This window comes from Ailuropoda melanoleuca, chromosome 8 (assembly GCF_002007445.2).
Source record: "Ailuropoda melanoleuca isolate Jingjing chromosome 8, ASM200744v2, whole genome shotgun sequence".
In the NCBI taxonomy this organism is placed as follows: Eukaryota; Metazoa; Chordata; class Mammalia; order Carnivora; family Ursidae; genus Ailuropoda; species Ailuropoda melanoleuca.
In genome coordinates, this window is record NC_048225.1 from 1,256,676 (window position 1) to 1,275,136 (window position 18,461).

Below are 18,461 nucleotides of genomic sequence, written 5' to 3' on the forward strand. Positions count from 1 at the left end.
TACATTATACACCGTGGTAATGATGTATCTTGTTTAATAATGATGTCTTTAATCCTTTTACGTTTCAGTTGTTCTTTTATATTATAGGTATTAACAGTGTGTGCTTTGATGAAGAAACTAAACATATAATTGCAATGAAATCTTTAGAGGGAGAAGTTGTACCTTTTAAAAACAAAGTTCTTCTATCAAATAATGTAGAGGTAAGTAATTCTTCAAGTATGAAAATAAAAATTAACTGTATGAACTTTGTATCAAAAATAACTTAGTCGATTTGAAGGGTAAACTTAGGCCTTTTAGAAAACTCGTATCTTAAAAAAAATGATATTTTAGGTTCAGAATGATCTGATACTGAGAAAATAAAGATTTTTTAGTCTTTGCAAGGCAGCATGTAATTATGAAAAGAACCTTTGCTTTGGAGTCAAGACTGGGTATTAATCTTAGCTCCTCAACTTATTAGCTCTGTGACTTAGAATCACAGCTTTCTTATCTGTAAAATACCCATTTTACTACCCATCTTACTATCTGTTGTAAAGACTGTCTATTCAAAATGAGATGACATGACTGGCTTTAAGTACGCTGTATAGTGTTAGGACCATAAATACTCAATAGGTACTTGGGTAAGATGATTTATTTCAGGAGGTAGAATTATGATTTGTTCTTGATTCTCACACTCCCAAAATGTTGTATGAGGTGATGGTTGTGTAAGATGATTTTATATAAGATGATTTAGGTGAACAAGTAAGTTTAAAACTAATGCATGTACAGGACAACTATTGACTAAGTGGCCCTGGAGCCCTGGAAGTGAACGGTCGAAGACCTACGACAGGTATACGGCTGACACCAGACAGCAGGAGGTCTCAGCGCATCGAGTTGTAATTTTCACCCACCAGAATTACCTTCCAGCTGGCGGCTGGGGTGCGTGCCTTATCACGCACATGTCTGTACAGTTTAGCAAGACTTCTGTTGCTGGGTAGGCCTCAACAGTTGATGGGGTGTCGATGACATCAATCGGGTGATTGAAAGCACAGGTTTGTTAGTAACTCCGTGTCTGTGCTCGGTGAAGGGTTTTGTTGTTGTGTTGTTGTTTGGCTTTCTTGGGGCTTTGTTGGGAGCAGATGAGGAGAGGAAGAGCGTCTGTTTGGGCCGTGGGTCTGGAGCAGCTGTGCCAGCAGACGAACTGGGATTGTGGAAGCTCCGGCTGCACTCAGCAGAGTGGGCGTCTGCGGCCTTGCACCGAGACGTCCTCACGCCTGAGCTTCTGCGGCGTTTGAGCTGGTGGAGTTCATGCTGTCTGTATACCAGGAAGTGCTCTAAAGATGAAACAGTCCAGAACTTAAGAGTTTAAGTAATGATGAAAAGCCATGTAGTATTGTAGGTTTTGCACTTACATTTTATGACAAAAGATACAGTCTTTTAGAGTCATGATTCGTACATATTCATTGCTGTTATCAGTTATTGTTATGTTCAGTTAACTTTATTATTTTATCCATTTTCAAGTGAAAAATGTATTTACCCTGAAACAAAATTAGTTTTGTTTAAAGAAATAGCTTAGGGGCGCCTGGGTGGCACAGCGGTTAAGCGTCTGCCTTCGGCTCAGGGCGTGATCCCGGCGTTGCGGGATCGAGCCCCACATCAGGCTCTTCTGCTATGAGCCTGCTTCTTCCTCTCCCACTCCCTCTGCTTGTGTTCCCTCTCTCGCTGGCTGTCTCTATCTCTGTCAAATAAATAAATAAAATTTAAAAAAAATAAAATAAAATAAAATAAAGAAATAGCTTAGCTCCCCAAATAACAGACCTCGCCCTGATAAAGCAATCCCTTCTTCCATTGCAGCTTTCTGAACGTGAGCTCACCAGGATAGCATGAGCCCAGAGACTGAGCCAGTCACTGTGACTCTGATTTATTGGCCCGGCTATCCGGTTTGATTCTTACAACACTGAAATGAAGGGGTTCATTTGCTTATGTTACAGTCATTTGTCGAGATGACGACAGTGATAGCTAACTATACATTTATGAGTTTTCACACTTAACCATTATCCCAAGAGGTAAAAAAAAAAGTTTCCCTCAAATTATTTAACTTCTTTATTAATAAAATAAAGTACTATATATGATATAACACATTTTGGGAGTGTGAGAGTCAATAAGAAATTATAATCCTGCCTCTTGAAATAAATGAACAGGGTCAGTCAATAGCGTGTATATTTGTTTTATGAGTTGTGTATATTATTATTATTTTTAAAAAAGATTATTTATTTTGAGAGGAAGAGAGAGAGTGAGAGCACATGAGTGGGCAGGAAGGGCAGAGGGAGAGAATCTCACAACCCATAAGATCACAACCTGAGTCAAAACCAAGAGGTCGATGCTTATTAGCTGGCTCAGCCACCCAGGCGCCCCTTGTGTCTCTTATTATTAATTTTGTTTTCAGACCTGGTTAAATGATTTGGCCTTGGAAATGAAGCAGACGTTGAAGCAGTTGCTGATAGAATGTGTTACTGCTGGACGAAGTTGTCAAGGTTCGATTGACCCATCCTTGTTCCCTTCACAGGTAAGGGGGCTCGTGCTTGGAATGTAGGCAGGCCTGGTTTCCTGGGAAGATCCCTGACGTGCAGGCCAGGGGGTCAGACCGCTGGCCTCTGTGTTCTGTCTTTAGCCGTTCATACTGACAGACTGCTTGACTTGTGAGTCTTCGTTCCTTCACCTGGTGGCGCAGGTTCCTCTGGCTGCATTAGTTTGCTGTCACGAGATGCTTTCAGGCAGATGGTGCACTGAGCCCAGATGCGCTCAGGCCATCGAGGGGCAGTTAGGGACGCAGTAGCTTCCCGGTTCCAGGTGGTGGGTGCGTCACTGATGCAGAGGCGCAGGACTGGCGTCACCGGGCCTCCGTCCCCCGTGGACGACTCCTCGAGGTTGCTGCTGGCGGGAGGTTAGCAGGGTGTTCGTGCGTGTCTGGAATAGAGCCATGGCGCTGAGCTGGGATGTTGGCCGGGAAGCTGCGAGCTAGTCTGCATGGTGGCCTGTGGACTTCCTGCAGCTCTGTCTTCATAGGTGCTCACACCAGGAACAGCGGCCCACAGGTATGGGTCTCATAGAACTTGGTCCAGGTCTTGTCCCAGGTAGTACAGTGTAGTACTAAGACTTGCGGTAGGTATCCTGCCTTGTGCAGGATTTGTTTCGCTGCTGGTTGAGACTAATACTACAGGTAAAGGACATCAGGGACTTCAGTTCTTAGGAATTGTAAAAGTCAGGCTTTGGAGATGTTCTGTGATTTCTCGCAGGAAAATCTACCCAACTGCTCAAGATTATATGCTTTCCAGATTAAACCATTTAGTAGCTATTGGGACAAGTTTTATTTTGGTTCTTTTAAAGCTTGAGAAGTTAGATGGGAAACTTGAATATTTTAGATTCTTAGCCATTCTGTCATTCATATCATTTACATCTTTTAGCATGTTGAGACAAACTAAAGTATGTTTTAACAGTTCTTGTTAAGCTCTTAGAGAAAATTAAGAGTAATCATCAATGAACAACAATGCCATTGCAAAGTCAGAGGTAAGCTGCTTTATTACTTCTGGAAATGTTCTCTACTCCTGTCAACTTCCAGGTAGGATTTAAGTGAATTTGGAATAAAAGACAAAATATTAAAAACTTCCAGAAGGAAGGATTGCATAGCAATTAATGGGAGAAATGACAGCAGTGTCAGGAGATGCGTGGGGAGTGCAGGCGCAGGAGGGAAGCTGCTGGGTCCCAGCCTGTAGCCGACCCCAGGGCTCGCAAGTCCCTGACTAAAAACCTGGACTGCGAAAGATGTCAGTAGTTCATTGTCTCTGTGAAAACATGAACTACTGAAAATAGGAATGATTCATTGTCAACCAAAACAAAGAATTCTAGTGTCTTAGTAGTTAATACTAAGAAAAATTTCTCTCAAGAGCATTTATGTACGGGGATTGAATAGTGTAACTGACTGCGTGAGTATCTGGTAATTCAGTTTTCTAGAGGCATTTTTGTAAGGACCTGAAATGTAGAGAAGGAGCGTTCTGATCTGGGAGGGAGACAGCATGCTGAGTGGAAGGAGTCGGACAGACCTGGTTCAAATCCTGCTTTTGTCAGTATTCTCAGAGTGACTCCTGTAGGCACTTAGTTCAGAGGCCATAATGATACATACGGTGACAACTTATTTTGAAGGTTAAATTGTAAGATGTTTGCAAAGCACTCTTAATGACTGCTGGATTTTAGGTTATAATTAATCTTAGCCTTGTCTAGATACCATAATGGTAGCGTGATTTGAGAATTAGCCAGGACTGTATTTTGACTTCCATTTCTGTTAGCCTCTCACAGAAATTGTATAGCAAACTGTTAAAAATTGAGATTATCAATGTGCATTTATAATGCAGAGATTCAGTAGTATTGCCTGCAAGGAAATCCACAGATAGGAGTATTAGTCTGGAGGTAGCAAGTGAACATTTTTTGTATGAAAATTAAAGAGAAAAGGTCTTTTCTCAAAAAGCAGATTTGGATCTGCTTAAATGCTTCCTCATACACTTGATGAAAGAGGCGGTAAGTTTCTCCCATAAATTATGGGGGATAACTTGGCTCCCGAAAGAGTTATTCTTCCTTTAAAGAATGGTATTGCTATTTATACAAAGATATTTATATAATGTTTTTGATAGTGTATTTATTAATACAATGTCTTAAGTTAGAACAAGACAGCAGGTTGGCCTGCTGTGTGAAGTTACAAAATGTACACACAGATAACTAAACGGGTTTATCTGATAAGCGGAGGCATTTGATGACATTCATCTGGATTCTGAAAAGTGTCAGAAAAAAACTGTTCCATGGTAATTGGTCAGTAGGTTTAGAAATGGTTTTATATGATGACGGATCATGTCTTTAAAGGAAGATATTGGTTTTCTGTATTCATTTAAGAACTCTTAAACTATTTTGATATAAGTTTTCAAAGGCTAGTGTTTAAATGTGTAATGGCGTAGCTGTGCTAGATTGGTTCTGTTATAGAAAGCCTTTCAAGCAGTGTTAACATTTCATGTTTTATGTGAATATAAGGATATCTCTCTCAGTCTATATCTAGTGTTTGTGTATGGGAATTAGACCAAAAGATTAAGACAGAGCTTAATATAAGATAAATTGGAATTTTGAAATTTCGGACTTCTGTAGTATCCTGAGATTGTTCTGGAATGCTAGAATCTTACCCTTTTCCTAAATAGAATGCATCATACACTGATGTGTTTGCATCCTTGAGAAGAAGCCATTTATAAAGAAGAGAGTCGGGAGAAGAAAGTACAGTGCCTCTTAGGTTATAGTGAGCGTGGTGGGTTCTAGGACCAGAAACTAGGCGTGTAGGAGAGTAGTAGGAGGTGAGTTCTTAGCGAGCAACGGTGTTGCTCTCTGTCATTTGAGGAGCCAGTAGCACATTCTGTTAGAGACCCGGTACCCTACTGGAAATCTAGAAAGAGGTGTCTTTCCTTAAGTTTATGAGTAAGTAAATTTACCTTTTAAAAATAACTTTTTTCTTTATTCATTAGATCCTCTGTTTGGCAGAGCAGATTAAATTCACTGAAGATGTGGAAAATGCTATCAAAGATCGTAGCCTTCATCACATTGAAACGCAGCTGGTGACCAAGCTAGAGCACTATACTAGCACTGATACGAGTTCTGAGGATCCAGGGAACACTGGTATGGAAAATGGTCCATTTTCTGCCTGCTTTGGGGTTATTTGAACTTTTTCTTATTATTCTACCTTAATTTATCTATTGTGTTTTTGACTGTATCTGTCAACCAATCACCTATCTGTTTCTGAGTTTTAGTTTAGGAATTAGAATATACGTGCTCTTATATTGTACTTGGAATCAAAATTTATTACTTTAAACAAGTGTGGGCACCTTCCCCATATAGGTTTCTTTATCCTCTTTGTGGCAGTTGCCTTGTGTCTCACCCCTGCATGCCCTGAAAATGGAGTCTGCATGACTGCGTTTGCCTTTAGCCATCAAACATATTTTAAAGGACTCGAGAAGAGCAGTCTGCCGTGTTTACCAGGGTGCTTACCGTTTCTGCTGCCCTTCCTTCATCCTGACGCTCTCACTTTGCTGCTGTTGGAAGAACTTCCTTCGGTGCTCCTTGCTTTTAGAACAGAGTTGCTGGCTGTGATCTCCTTCCTACACGTTGCCTGTGTCTGAGAGTGTCTTCATTTTACCTTCACTGCCTTAAGTGTTGCTTTGGTTCTTTGCATGTGGAATGATGTGGGATTGTATCCTGGACATTTTGAATATTGTGTTACGAGTGTCTGGGTCTTGTTTAAATCCTATGGATGATGTTGATAGTTTCTGTTAGCAGTTGATCTTGTTGGGCTTGGGCCCCAAGTTCCAGCCAGCCTCCTCTGGGCTGTGGTTCTGACGCCAGCTCTCTTCTGGAAGTCCTTGAGTCATGTGTACAATCGTGAGGCACCGTGCTGTGCTCCTGAAACGGTGACTACCTTGTGCATCAACTACATGTCAATAATTGAAATAAAATAGTCTTTGCGGCACTATTCACATCCCCTCACGTGTGTGCCATCTAGTGGCCTGCTCTCAGAGGCTTTGGTTTGATGGCTCGGAAGAGGTCTGCCCCTTGAGGGTGAGCCCAGGAATCATAATCAAGTTTCTAGAGTCATTTTCCCAATCCCCTCCCTCTCCATGCTCTGCCCAGTATTTTGTGGTTTTCTTGGGCACCTCTTCGGCTCTCCTGGCTGGAAAGCTGGGCTTTCCTGTCCTCCGCTCTCCTCTGTGTCCTGTGTCCTAGGGCGGTGGACGGGAGAGCAGAGAGGGGAGGAGAGCCATTGGGGTTTCTCCTTGGGGTCCCATAGTCTCTGATTTCAGAGGAAGGTGGGGAGGAGAGCCATTGGGGTTTCTCCTTGGGGTCCCATAGTCTCTGATTTCAGAGGAAGGTTCCCTTCCCTCAGGATTTGAGGCCCCTTGGGGTCTCTGCTGCCAGTGCTGTAGCTGCCAGGAGACCCCTTTTCTGCTCCACCCCGAGCCACTGGCCTTCCCCTGGAGTGCTCTCCGACCGTACCGGCTGGGCTTTTGGCTGCAGTGGGTCCAGGCCTGAGGACACCAGAGAGACGAACAAAGACAAAGGTGTCATTGACTTGGTGGCACTTCTCATCTTCCCCAATTTGCCTGACACTTTGTGCTTTTCAGACCCCTGCAGAGCAGTTGAGTGCACGTTGTGTGGTTGTGTGTGTTTTATACTTGGGCTCAGAGGGAGACAAGCAGCGTGCTTGCTCCTTCGAGTGAGGAACCAGACCCTCTCTCTCTGAAGTTTGGAGCTTTCATTGTCATATGCAAAATTCTTACTTCTTACTGGTGGATTTGACATTTGTTTGACTTGTGTGCTTTATATGACCGTCATTCAAATGCATCAAGATATTACCGTTTAAATTCACTTAAAAACCTGTGTATATGTGTAATACATAAGTTACAGGCTAACATTTTCTCCAAATAATTTGCATACAGAGTCTGGCATTCTGGAGCTTAAACTTAAAGCACTGATTCTTGATATTATTCATAATATTGATGTGGTAAAGCAATTAAACCAAGTTCAAGTTCATACAACAGAAGATTGGGCCTGGAAAAAACAAGTCAGATTTTATATGAAAAGTGATCACACGTGTTACATGCAAATGGTCGATTCTGAACTTCAGTATACTTATGAGTATCAGGTATGACTGGTGGCAAAAGTGTTTTATTTTTCCTCTTGAAATTGTTTATTTTAAAGGAAATTTGCTGTTGGATGACAGAATTATTTCTATTTTAGTAGTAACTTTTAAGAATTTTTTGTGACTCTCTTTTCTGTTTTATCATAACTGAGAAGATGTTATATCCGAGAAATATTTACAGAAAAGTAAAAATAATGGCAGTGTTGTACTGAATTCTGTGAATGTGCCTTTTCTTAGAGCAGTATTTATGTGGGAATGGAGCTGCCTCTCTACTCCAGGGAGAACGGAGACCCGCGCTGGCTCCGTTGACAGAAGCAGTCTGGCCCGCGCCTCCTCACGCTCGGGCAGACTCAGGGCCAAACTCGGTGCCGTCGCAACCACGGCCAAAATACGCTTGCTGAATGTTCTGTTAGTGAGATAAGAGAGTTTCCAAACCAATAACCTAGCTCCTGGAACCTGTTTTCAGAAAACCCAGCTGTGTCCTCTCTACCTTGTCCCTTCATAACGAGTCAGTCATCAGAATATATCAGACAATTACGTTCATAAATGTAAGTCAGGAGAGCCGCCAGCTGACTTTCAGAAAGGAAATGTGATTTGAGACCCGAATCTGTCTACCGAGGTTAAGGAAAAACTCTCTAAACTGCAGCTAGAATTGGAATCTGTTTTCCCTAGAACTTAGAAATTTTGAGAATTATTTGATGAGTTGTTATTCTTAATTTCATAAGGAAGTTTTCAAAATAATTAGAGTCTCCAAAGTGGTTATGATTTTTGACGATCATAAGATTCAGGGAATAAATTTACATGAATTTTAAAATACAAGATTGATTATTGTATAATATAGTTTTGGATTTCTTTGTCTTAGTAGTACATCTTTGTACCATTATCAAGAACTGGAGAGACTATTTGGAAAATCTTCCAATATATTAATTGAGGATGGAATAAACTACATGCTTGGGATTAACTAAGTTTGATTTCAGTTTGTGCTTTAAAAAGTTTCTTCTACAAAAAAAATATTTTGGCTATTTTTCTGCGTTAACAGCTTTAACTTTTTTGTTGCCTCTTAGATTTTTAATTAGCCCCACAACTCCATGTTTGTAAGGTTGCATAAAACGTGAATATTCGAACTTTGTATTTCCCGTGCATAGGGCAACGCTCCCAAGCTGGTTTATACGCCGCTGACAGACAAGTGCTTCCTCACTCTCACTCAGGCCGTGAAGATGGGCCTCGGAGGAAACCCTTATGGGCCGGCTGGGACTGGAAAAACGGAATCAGTCAAGGCCTTAGGTGGACTTCTTGGAAGACAAGTTTTAGTTTTTAATTGTGATGAGGTAGAATGCATAATTACAAATTATATAACAGTGTGTTAGCTATGAGTTTGGGTTAGTATTCATGTGCTTATATATGAAATACCGTATTTTAAAATCCCTTTACTTTTGAGTAACTTGAAAACAGAATTTGGTTTATTATTTGAACAATAAAATGGAGAGAGGTTGCAGAGAGTATAGTCTCAGAACTTTTCTAAAGGGAACTAGTGCAAATAAATTCAAATACAGAATGAAGGATTATGTTAAGAGGGTAGAAAATGTTTTTGTTTTGTTTTTTGTTTTTTTAAATTAGTGATTCCTCAGTTGCATATAACACTCAGTGCTGGGGCGCCTGGGTGGCTTGGTTGGTGAAGCATCTGCCTTGGACTCCGGTCATGATCCTGGAGTCCTGGGATAGAGCCCTGCATTGGGTGCCCGGCCTCCTCCTTCCTCTGCCTCTCCCTCTGCTTGTGCTCTCTTTCTCTCTGTCAAATAAATAAATAAAACCTAAAATAAAAAACCAAAAAAACCCGCAGCGCTCATTATATTACATGCCTTCTTTAATGCCTATCCCCCCCACCCCCCTCCCCTCCAGCAACCCACAGTTTGTTTCCTAGAGTACATTCATGTGTGGAATTTAAGAAACAACAAATGAATATAGGGGAAGGGAAGGAAAAAAAAATTTTTTTTTTTAAAGATTTTATTTATTTATTTGACAGAGATAGAGACAGCCAGCGAGAGAGGGAACACAAGCAGGGGGAGTGGGAGAGGAAGAAGCAGGCTTCCAGTGGAGGAGCCTGATGTGGGGCTCGATCCCAGAACGCCGGGATCACTCCCTGAGCCGAAGGCAGACGCTTAATTGCTGTGCCACCCAGGCGCCCCAGGAAAAATGTTTTTAGTAAGGAGAATAATGAACAGAAAAGAGAAAATAATAATTTTGAAAATACCATTTTCAAAACATTTTATGTAGGATTTGTATTTCAACTTAACAGATACAAGATATTTAGTTATTCTTTAAGTTCTGCGTACTTCCCAGAAAACTTATTTTGTTTATTGTTTGAAACCACCTTGCAAAGTGTAGCTATTAATTTGTGCTTAAAAAAGAGCGAAAGACGCACAGGTGGGTGAAATGATTACTTTGCCCATAAATGTCAAAGTATTAAATTATTATTAGAGATCCTGATTATCTTTTTACAGATATAATTTTTGCTGCTATTTTTTAGGGCATCGATGTGAAGTCAATGGGCCGAATTTTTGTTGGTCTGGTGAAGTGTGGGGCCTGGGGCTGTTTTGATGAATTCAATAGATTGGAAGAGTCTGTGCTGTCAGCGGTGTCTATGCAGATCCAGACAATTCAGGACGCTCTGAAGAACCACAGAACCGTGTGCGAACTGCTTGGCAAGGAGGTACAGATAGGCTGGGGAATTAAAGAATCAGTTACTCTTGACGGCTTTGCATGACTCCTGCCCAGGCAAATGATCTGTCTTTATTTCTCCGGGTGCCACTGTTAAACCTTTTTACCTGTGAATTGTCTGAGGTTTTCTCCCCTATTTTTGGTCCCACTTCACCATTCCCCTTCAAACTCTCGGTCCCGAGTACTTCCTATATAATAGTATCTGCTAACCTTTCCTGGGCACTTGCTTTGTCGGGCCCTGTGCTTAGTGCTTCCACTGTTGTCTGACTGCATGTTCGTCATAATCCCTCGAGGAGGGACTGTCGTATGTTTTCCGCTTTATGGGTGGGGAAAGCACGGCCTGGCGAGTTAGGAGTAAGTCTGGGCCTGGGAATTGACCCCAGGTCTGTCTCATTCTGAGGCTCATGTTTTTGATCCCTGTTCTGTATGGATCTTATGACAGTAAGCACTTAGCTGTTTTTCTCTTCCTCACTTTTCCCCATTGGAGATACATATCCATGTCATGAGAGCGTGAACTTATTTTGAGCTTCTCTATATAGTGTGTAATATTGAAAACACTGAAAGTTGAAAGACCTATGAAATTATCCTCTAATCCATAATAACATTTTCACAGGACAGGTTTTTCAGGGCGGGGCAGGGAAGTAAGACTGGTTCTAAATTATTAATATATTACTTACATGCTGCATAAACTTTTCATTAAGAAAAGAGAAACTATTTAAGTTTTTGCCTTTCTTGCGTCAAAATTTACTTTCTTACGCACTGAGTTTTTTTTCTTCCTTTCCTCCTGTAACAAAGAAGGAGTTGTCCTTTCTCCCAGTCAGCACGGATCTTTCCACTTACGCTCTGGAATCTCCTTCCCAGGGACCTTGTCTTTGTTACTCCCTCCCAGATAGATGTAGCCTTTCCCTCTCTCCCCATTCCCCATTGGCTTTGAAACATAACCACATCTTTTCCTTTTTAATAACATGCAATGTCATATGTAAAAAATATTATAATATTTGATCTAATTAAAACATAAGCCAACCTTCCCTTCACTTATCTTTCCAACCACTTCTCTGTCTCCTTTTTTTCCTTTATAGCCAGATTTTTTTACTCTAGGTATTTCTGCTTACTTCCCATTCACTGTGTGCACACTCTGATTTGGCTTTGAGGGTGCTGTTGAAGATACTCCTACTGGGTGCTCTCATGATACTCTGCCTCCCCCTGTTAAGGCATGAATCACACGGTGTGTGCTTATAGACTGTAAGCTCCAGAAGGGCATAAACCATTATTGGCTTTCAGTGGGAGTTGTGCTCTCTCTGTGTACCCAGCAAAGGAGGCTTTCAGTAAGTGTGGACACCCCAGAGAACTGATGATAACGGACCTGTGTACATACTGTTCCTCCTAAGGAGGTTACTGTATGTTGAGCGGGGAGCCACTTAACTCGTTAGCGGTTACTTTTTGCCAGGGTGTAAGATTTGTGTGTAGGAATATGTACAATAAAATTTCTGTTAGCAACCTATTTTACATTTAGAGTTAAAATATTTGATGCCCATATTTTGAATTAACATTTCAGGTGGAAATAAATTCTAATTCTGGAATTTTTATCACAATGAATCCTGCTGGAAAAGGTTATGGAGGAAGACAGAAGCTGCCTGATAATCTTAAACAGCTTTTCAGGCCAGTGGCCATGTCTCATCCAGACAATGAGCTCATCGCAGAAGTTATTCTGTATTCGGAAGGCTTCAAGGATGCCAAAGTCTTGGGCAGAAAATTGGTAGCTATCTTCAACCTATCTAGGTGAGTTTTCCTCTCTTTAATATTTTTATATTTTTTGGTTCCAGTGATTGATTATGGATTAGTGATCATTTTTCACATTTCTCCAGTGTACCTATTCAGTGTTTTTCATATTGGTGGTTATATATTGTATTTAAGGTATCGATAGGGAAGATTCTAGTTTGAATAATAAAACATCTGACTCAAAACTGTTTTCCTTAAATGTTATTAACTTGATCTCACCTTTTCTGCAAAATATTTTTATTGGGGTGCTCCAGCTAAATGATGTTGGTTGAACGAATTTATCAGCAGACCCTTCAAAACCTGTTCTGTGGAGGAAATCTTCCACGGTTTTTCTTATGTCCTATTTCTAGTAATAGCGATGGGCTTCCAGCTTCTTTGGGTGACCTAGAATTCTGGTTCGTATTACTTAAGAGCTGGTGAGAACCGGAGTGCCAGAAACCAAGAGCCAGATGCATGGGTTAAACAGTTGAGGGATAATGGTCCCGGGTGGTTGTCATTTATTGTCTTCAGGAAGGTAATTAGCCAGGTCAGGACAGGTTTACCCTGATCCTTGGGAATCCTCTATCTTCAGTGTTTTACTGGAGTGATCCTGTTCTGTGACTGATTCCTTTACATAAATTGATGGAATATCAGTGCTCGTTTCTGTGTGTCTGTAGTTGTAGTCTGTATTTCTTTAAATATAGTGATAAAAGTAATTTCTTATAGCTATCTGATGCTTTGTGATTTCCTTGTCTATTTAAGGGAACTTTTGACGCCTCAGCAACATTATGACTGGGGTCTGAGAGCCTTGAAGACCGTTCTTAGAGGAAGTGGGGGCCTTCTTAGGCAACTGAAGACAAGTGGCATTAAACAGAATGGTAGGATTCGTTATTCAGATACAATATTATTTTTTAAAAAAAAGTCTTTAGAACACTTAGATTTATAGAAAAGTTATAAAGACAATTTTTAAATACCTGGCCCCCAGTTTCAGAGGGTTTCAGAGGGCAGGGGAGGGAGGTGGGGTGATCGGTTAGCCCTGTGGTGGGTATTAGGGAGGGCGCACGCATATTGTGGTGAGCGCTGGGTGTTATACGCAAACAATGCATGGAACACTACATCAAAAACTAATGAAGTACTGTATGGTGATTAACATAACAATAAAACAAATTTAAATTAAAAAAAATAAAATAGTTGCTGACTTTAGAAAGTTTTAATGACCGTAAACAGAGTTTTCAAATGCCATGATATGTGTTACTAGTAATTAAATGATGTGCTAGAATTTAGTAGCATTTAAAGCCCTGTGATACTGTGTGAATTGACAAGCTTACCTTACTATCTTTTGACCTCTGAGAAATAAGGATCCCTAAGTACAGTTCTGGACTCTTTTCCATAGAATTTGAGTCCCAGGGTTCCCAGACTTAATTAATAATAAAAATCATTGGGACCCCTGGGTGGCTCAGTCAGTTGAATGTCTGACTTTTGTTGGTTTTGGCTCAGGTCATGATCTCCGGGGTCTGGCGTGGAGTCTGCTTGAGATTCTTTCCCTCTGCCCCTCCCCTCACTTGCCTGTCCCCTCTCTCTTTCTCTGTTTAAATAAATAAAATCTTTAAAAAGTAAAAGTTTTAGTAATTTGGGGTGGAGTCTTTGGTGCTTTCCACATAAAGTATCATGTCATCTGCGAAGAGAGAGACTTTGACTTTGCCAATTTGAATACCTTTTATTTCTTTCTTGTCAGATTGCTGATGCTAGGACTTCTAGTTCTATGTTGAACAGTAATGGCGAGAGTGGGCATCCTTATCGTGTTCCTGATTTTAAGGGAAAAGCTCTCAGCTCCTCCCCATTGAGAATGATATTCGCTGTGGGCTTTTCATAGATGATTTTTATGGCATTGAGGAATGTTCCCTAAACTCTGAAGAGTTTTAATCAGGAAAGGATGCTCTATTTTGTCAAATGCTTTTTCTGCATTAATCGAGAGGATCATATGCTTTTTTATTTTTTGTGTGTGTTCTATCACATTGATTTTGCTAATGTTGAACCACCCTTGCATCCCAGGAATAAATCCCACCTGGTAGTGATAGATAATCCTTTTAATGTACTGTTGGATCCTATTAGCTAGGATCTTGTTGAGATTTTTGGAGTCCGTATTCATCAGGGATATCGGTCTGTAATTCTCCTTTTTGATGGGGTCTTTGCCCGGTTTGGGGATCAAGGTAATACTGGCCTCATAGAATGAGTTTGGAAGTTTTCCTTCTGTTTCTGAAACAGTTTCAGAGGAATAGATATTATTTCTTCTTTGAATGGTAGAATTCCCCAGGAATCCATCAGGCCCTGGACTCTTGTTTTTTGGGAGGTGTTTGATTACTGCTTCAATCTCGTTACTGGTTATTGGTCTATTCAGATTGTCAATTTCTTCTTGTTTCAGTCTTGGTAGTTTATAGGTTTCCAGGAAGGCATCCATTTCTTTCAGGTTGCTTAATTTATTGGCATATTGTTGTTGATAATAGTTTCTAGTGATTGTTTCTATTTTCTTGGTGTTAATCATGATCTCTCCCCTTTCATTCATGATTTTATTACTTTGGGTCCTTTCTCTTTTCTTTTGGATAAGTGTGGCCAGTAGTTTATCAATCTTATTAATTCTTCCTAAGAATCAGCTTCTAGTTTCGTTGATCTGCTCTACTGTATTTCTGGTTTCTATTTCATTCATCTCTGCTCTGATCTTTGTTATTTCTCTTCTCCTGCTTGGTTTAGGTTTTATTTGCTGTTCTTTCTCCAGTTCCTTTAGGTGTAAGGTTAACTTGTGTATTCAGGATTTGTCTACTTTTTTGGGTGAGGCTTGGATGGCTATGTATTTCCCCCTTAGGACCACCTTTGCAGTACCGCATAGGTTTTTGGACCGATGTGTTTTGGTTCTCACTGGTTTCCATGAATTGTTTACGTTCTTCTTTAATTTCCTGGTTGATCCAAACATTATCTTTAGCAGGATGGGCTTTATCTTCCAAGTGTTTGAATTCCTTCCAAATTTTTCCTTGTGATTGAGTTCCAGTTTCAAAGCAGTGTGGTCTGAGAATATGCAGGGAATAATCTCAGTCTTTTGGTATTGGTTGAGACGAGATTTGTGACCCAGTACATGGTCTGTTCTGGAGAAAGTTCCATGTGTGTTTGAGAAGAATGAGTATTCTGTTGTTTTAGGGTGGAATGTTCTGTATATATCTGTGAAGTCCATCTGGTCCAGTATGTCATTCAAAGCTCTTGTTTCTTTGTTGATCTTCTGCTTAAATGATCTGTCTATTGCTTAGATTGGAGTGTTGAGGTCCCCTACTATTAAAGTAGTATTATCAATGTTTATTTTGGTTAACAGTTGGGTTAGGTAGTTGGCTGCTCCCACGTTGGGGGCATAGATATTTGCAATTGTTAGATCCTCTTGTTGGGGAGACCCTTTAAAAATGATATAATGTCCTTCTGTATCTCTTACTATAGTCTTTAGCTTAAAATCTAGGAGATTTTAGATAGGAGAATTGCCACCCCGGATTTCTTTTGAGGTCCATTGGCATGAAAAATGGTTCTCCACCCCCTCACTTTGAGTCTGGATGTATCTTTAGGTTCAAAATGAGTCTCTTGTAAACAGCATATGGATGGGTCATGTCTTTTTTTTTTTTTTTTAAAGAATTTTTATTTATTTGTTTAGAGCATGAGCAGGAGGGAGGGTCAAAGGGAGGGGAAGAAGCAGACTCCCAGCAGAGCAAGGAGCCTGATGTAGGGCTCAATCCCAGGACGCTCAGATCACAACCTGAGCTGAAGGCAGATGCCCAGCCAACTGAGCCACCCAGGTGCCCCTCAGTCATGTTTTTTTAATCCGATCTGCAACCCTGTGCCGTTTGATGTGGGAGCATTTAGGCCATTCATGTTGAGAGTGATTGTTGAAAGATATTATTTTATTACCATCATGTTGCCTGTGAAGTCCTTGTTTCTATAGATTGTCTCTGTAAATTTCTAGTCTGTATTACTCTTGGGGTCATTCTTTTATAGAACCCCCGTTAATATTTCTTGCAGGGCCAGTTTGGTGGTCACATATTCTTTCAGTTTCTGCCGGTCTTGGAAGGTCCGTGTCTCTTCATCTATTCAGAATGACAGCCTTGCTGGATAAGGTATCCTTGGCTGTATGTTCCTCTCATTTAGTACCCTGAAGATGTTTTGCCAGCCTGTTCTGGCTTGCCAGGTCTCTGTGGACAGGTCTGACATTACTCTGATGTTCCTCCCTCTGTACGTAAGAAATCTCTTCCCCCTTGCCGCTTTCAAGATTGTTTCCTTGGATCTAAGATTTGCAAATTGTACTGTTATATGTTGTGGTGTTGGTCTATTGTCATTGATCTTGGGAGGGATCCTCTCTGCCTCTTGGACATGAATGCTTGTTTCCTTCCCCAGATTAGGGAAGTTCTCAGCTACGATTTGCTCAGATATATCTTCCAGACCTCTCTTTTTCTTCACCCCCTCAGGGATCCCAATAATTCTGATATTGGAATGTTTCGCTGAGTCACTAATCTCTCTCTGTCTGATCTCTTGGGCTTTCAGCTATTTTTCCCAGGTCTCCTTAGTTTCCTTCTTTTCTATCATCTCATCCTCTAGCTCACTAATTCGTTGTTCTGCCTCCTTTACCCTGGCAGTGAGAGCATCCAGTTTAGACTGCATTTCATTTGTAACTTTTTTAAGTTTGGCCTGATTAGATCTCATTTCTGCCCTTAGAGATTCTATATTGTCGCTAATATTTTTCTCAAGCTTAGATATCGACTTCATAATTTTTACTCTGAAGTTTATCTCTGACATCCTGCTTATATCCATATCCATTAGGTCTGTGGCAGAGGCCACAGTCTCTGTTTCCTTCCTTTCTTGGGCGTTCCTCCTCTTAGTCATTTTGTTGGGGGTGGTTGAGGGAATGTGCAGAGTCCAAAGTATTAAGCACAACCCAAGCAAGATGCACCTGTTTTATAGGGACCTTAGGGTGGTTGTCCTCTTGTTCTTCCAGCCTCTCTTCTTGGGGAGGGGCCTTCTGCGCTGTTACTCCTGCAGTCCTGCTTGGGGGGGGGGCGGGGGGGGGCTCAGTGAAAACCAGTTTTTTTGGCTTTTGTTCTCTGGCAGCTTTCCCTAGTGGCTTTCTGCATCTTTGCTAAGAGTCAGAGAAGTGACCACATCCAGATCTCTGTCTCAGAACAGAGAGATCTCAGTCTGCTCTTCACTGAGCTCTCCTGGCCACACTGACTCCGTTTCTGTCTGTGCTGCTAAAAACTGCAGCCTCCCGGGTTGTGCGCCCCACAGCAACACTCCCAGCTGTTGCTTCCAGGGCCGGGCACTTCTCTGCCCTATGTGCTTGTAAAACTGCGAGCTGCCCTGGTTCACAGGCGCACACCCGCAGCCCCTGGATCCTGTCTGGGGACTGCACTGAAGTCCTTTCCCCACCACTACGGGTCTGCGAGTCTGTGCGCCATCCCCAGTGCAGGAAGGTTTTGCGCTCTGGTGTCCTATCACCTTCACCGCGCCAGCTTATGGCGGCTCCCTCCCCCTTCTGTTTACCTCCTGATATCTACTGCAGACTCTCAGCTCCGCCCTTCAAACCTCGAGACCCCGGAGATACTGTTTATAGAGATCCAGATATATCTTCTTACATCTCAGGCTGATTTCGTGGGTGTTCAGAATGGTTTGTTAGATATCCAGCTCAGTTCACGGGACCGGTTGAAATAGTGTTCCCTACTCCTCCGCTGTCTTCCTCCTTCCTGTGTAACTAATAATTTTAAATGAAACTTTTTCTCCAGTCGATGAAAGTCATATTGTGGTACAAGCACTGAGGCTTAATACAATGTCAAAGTTTACATTTGCTGATTGCTCGCGGTTTGATGCGCTGATTAAAGATGTGTTTCCTGGGATGGACTTTAAAGAAGTGGAATATGGTGAGCTGAGTTCTGCACTACAGCAAGTCTTCGAGGAGGCCAATTATGAAATCATACCCAATCAGGTAACCACCAAGAATACTTTATAATGGGAGCTCCTGCGTGGCTCAGTTGGTTAAGCGGCCCACTCTTGATTTTGGCTCAGGTCGTGATCTCAGGGTTGTGAGATCAAGTCCCACATCGGGCTCTGTGCTCAGCATGTAGTGTTCTTGTCCTTTTTCCTCTGCTCCTTCCCCTGCTTGCACTCACTCTCTCTCAAATAAATAAAATTAAAAAAAATACTTTATAATATAATATATTGATCCTTTCTCCTAATTAATTCCTTATTAACTATCTTTATTTTTTAT

The 18,461-nt window shown here is 41.3% G+C and overlaps 1 protein-coding gene across 1 annotated transcript in view; it reads left to right on the forward strand.

The window, feature by feature from the left end:
- Positions 1-18,461, forward strand: part of DYNC2H1 (dynein cytoplasmic 2 heavy chain 1) — a 292,248-nt gene that overhangs the window by 40,299 nt on the left and 233,488 nt on the right. Inside the window, 9 exon segments of the mRNA XM_034665650.1 lie at positions 88-200; positions 2,423-2,542; positions 5,532-5,682; positions 7,497-7,702; positions 8,845-9,027; positions 10,227-10,409; positions 11,973-12,196; positions 12,938-13,053; positions 17,980-18,179. Of these exon segments, the coding sequence (XP_034521541.1) occupies positions 88-200; positions 2,423-2,542; positions 5,532-5,682; positions 7,497-7,702; positions 8,845-9,027; positions 10,227-10,409; positions 11,973-12,196; positions 12,938-13,053; positions 17,980-18,179 (1,496 nt within the window).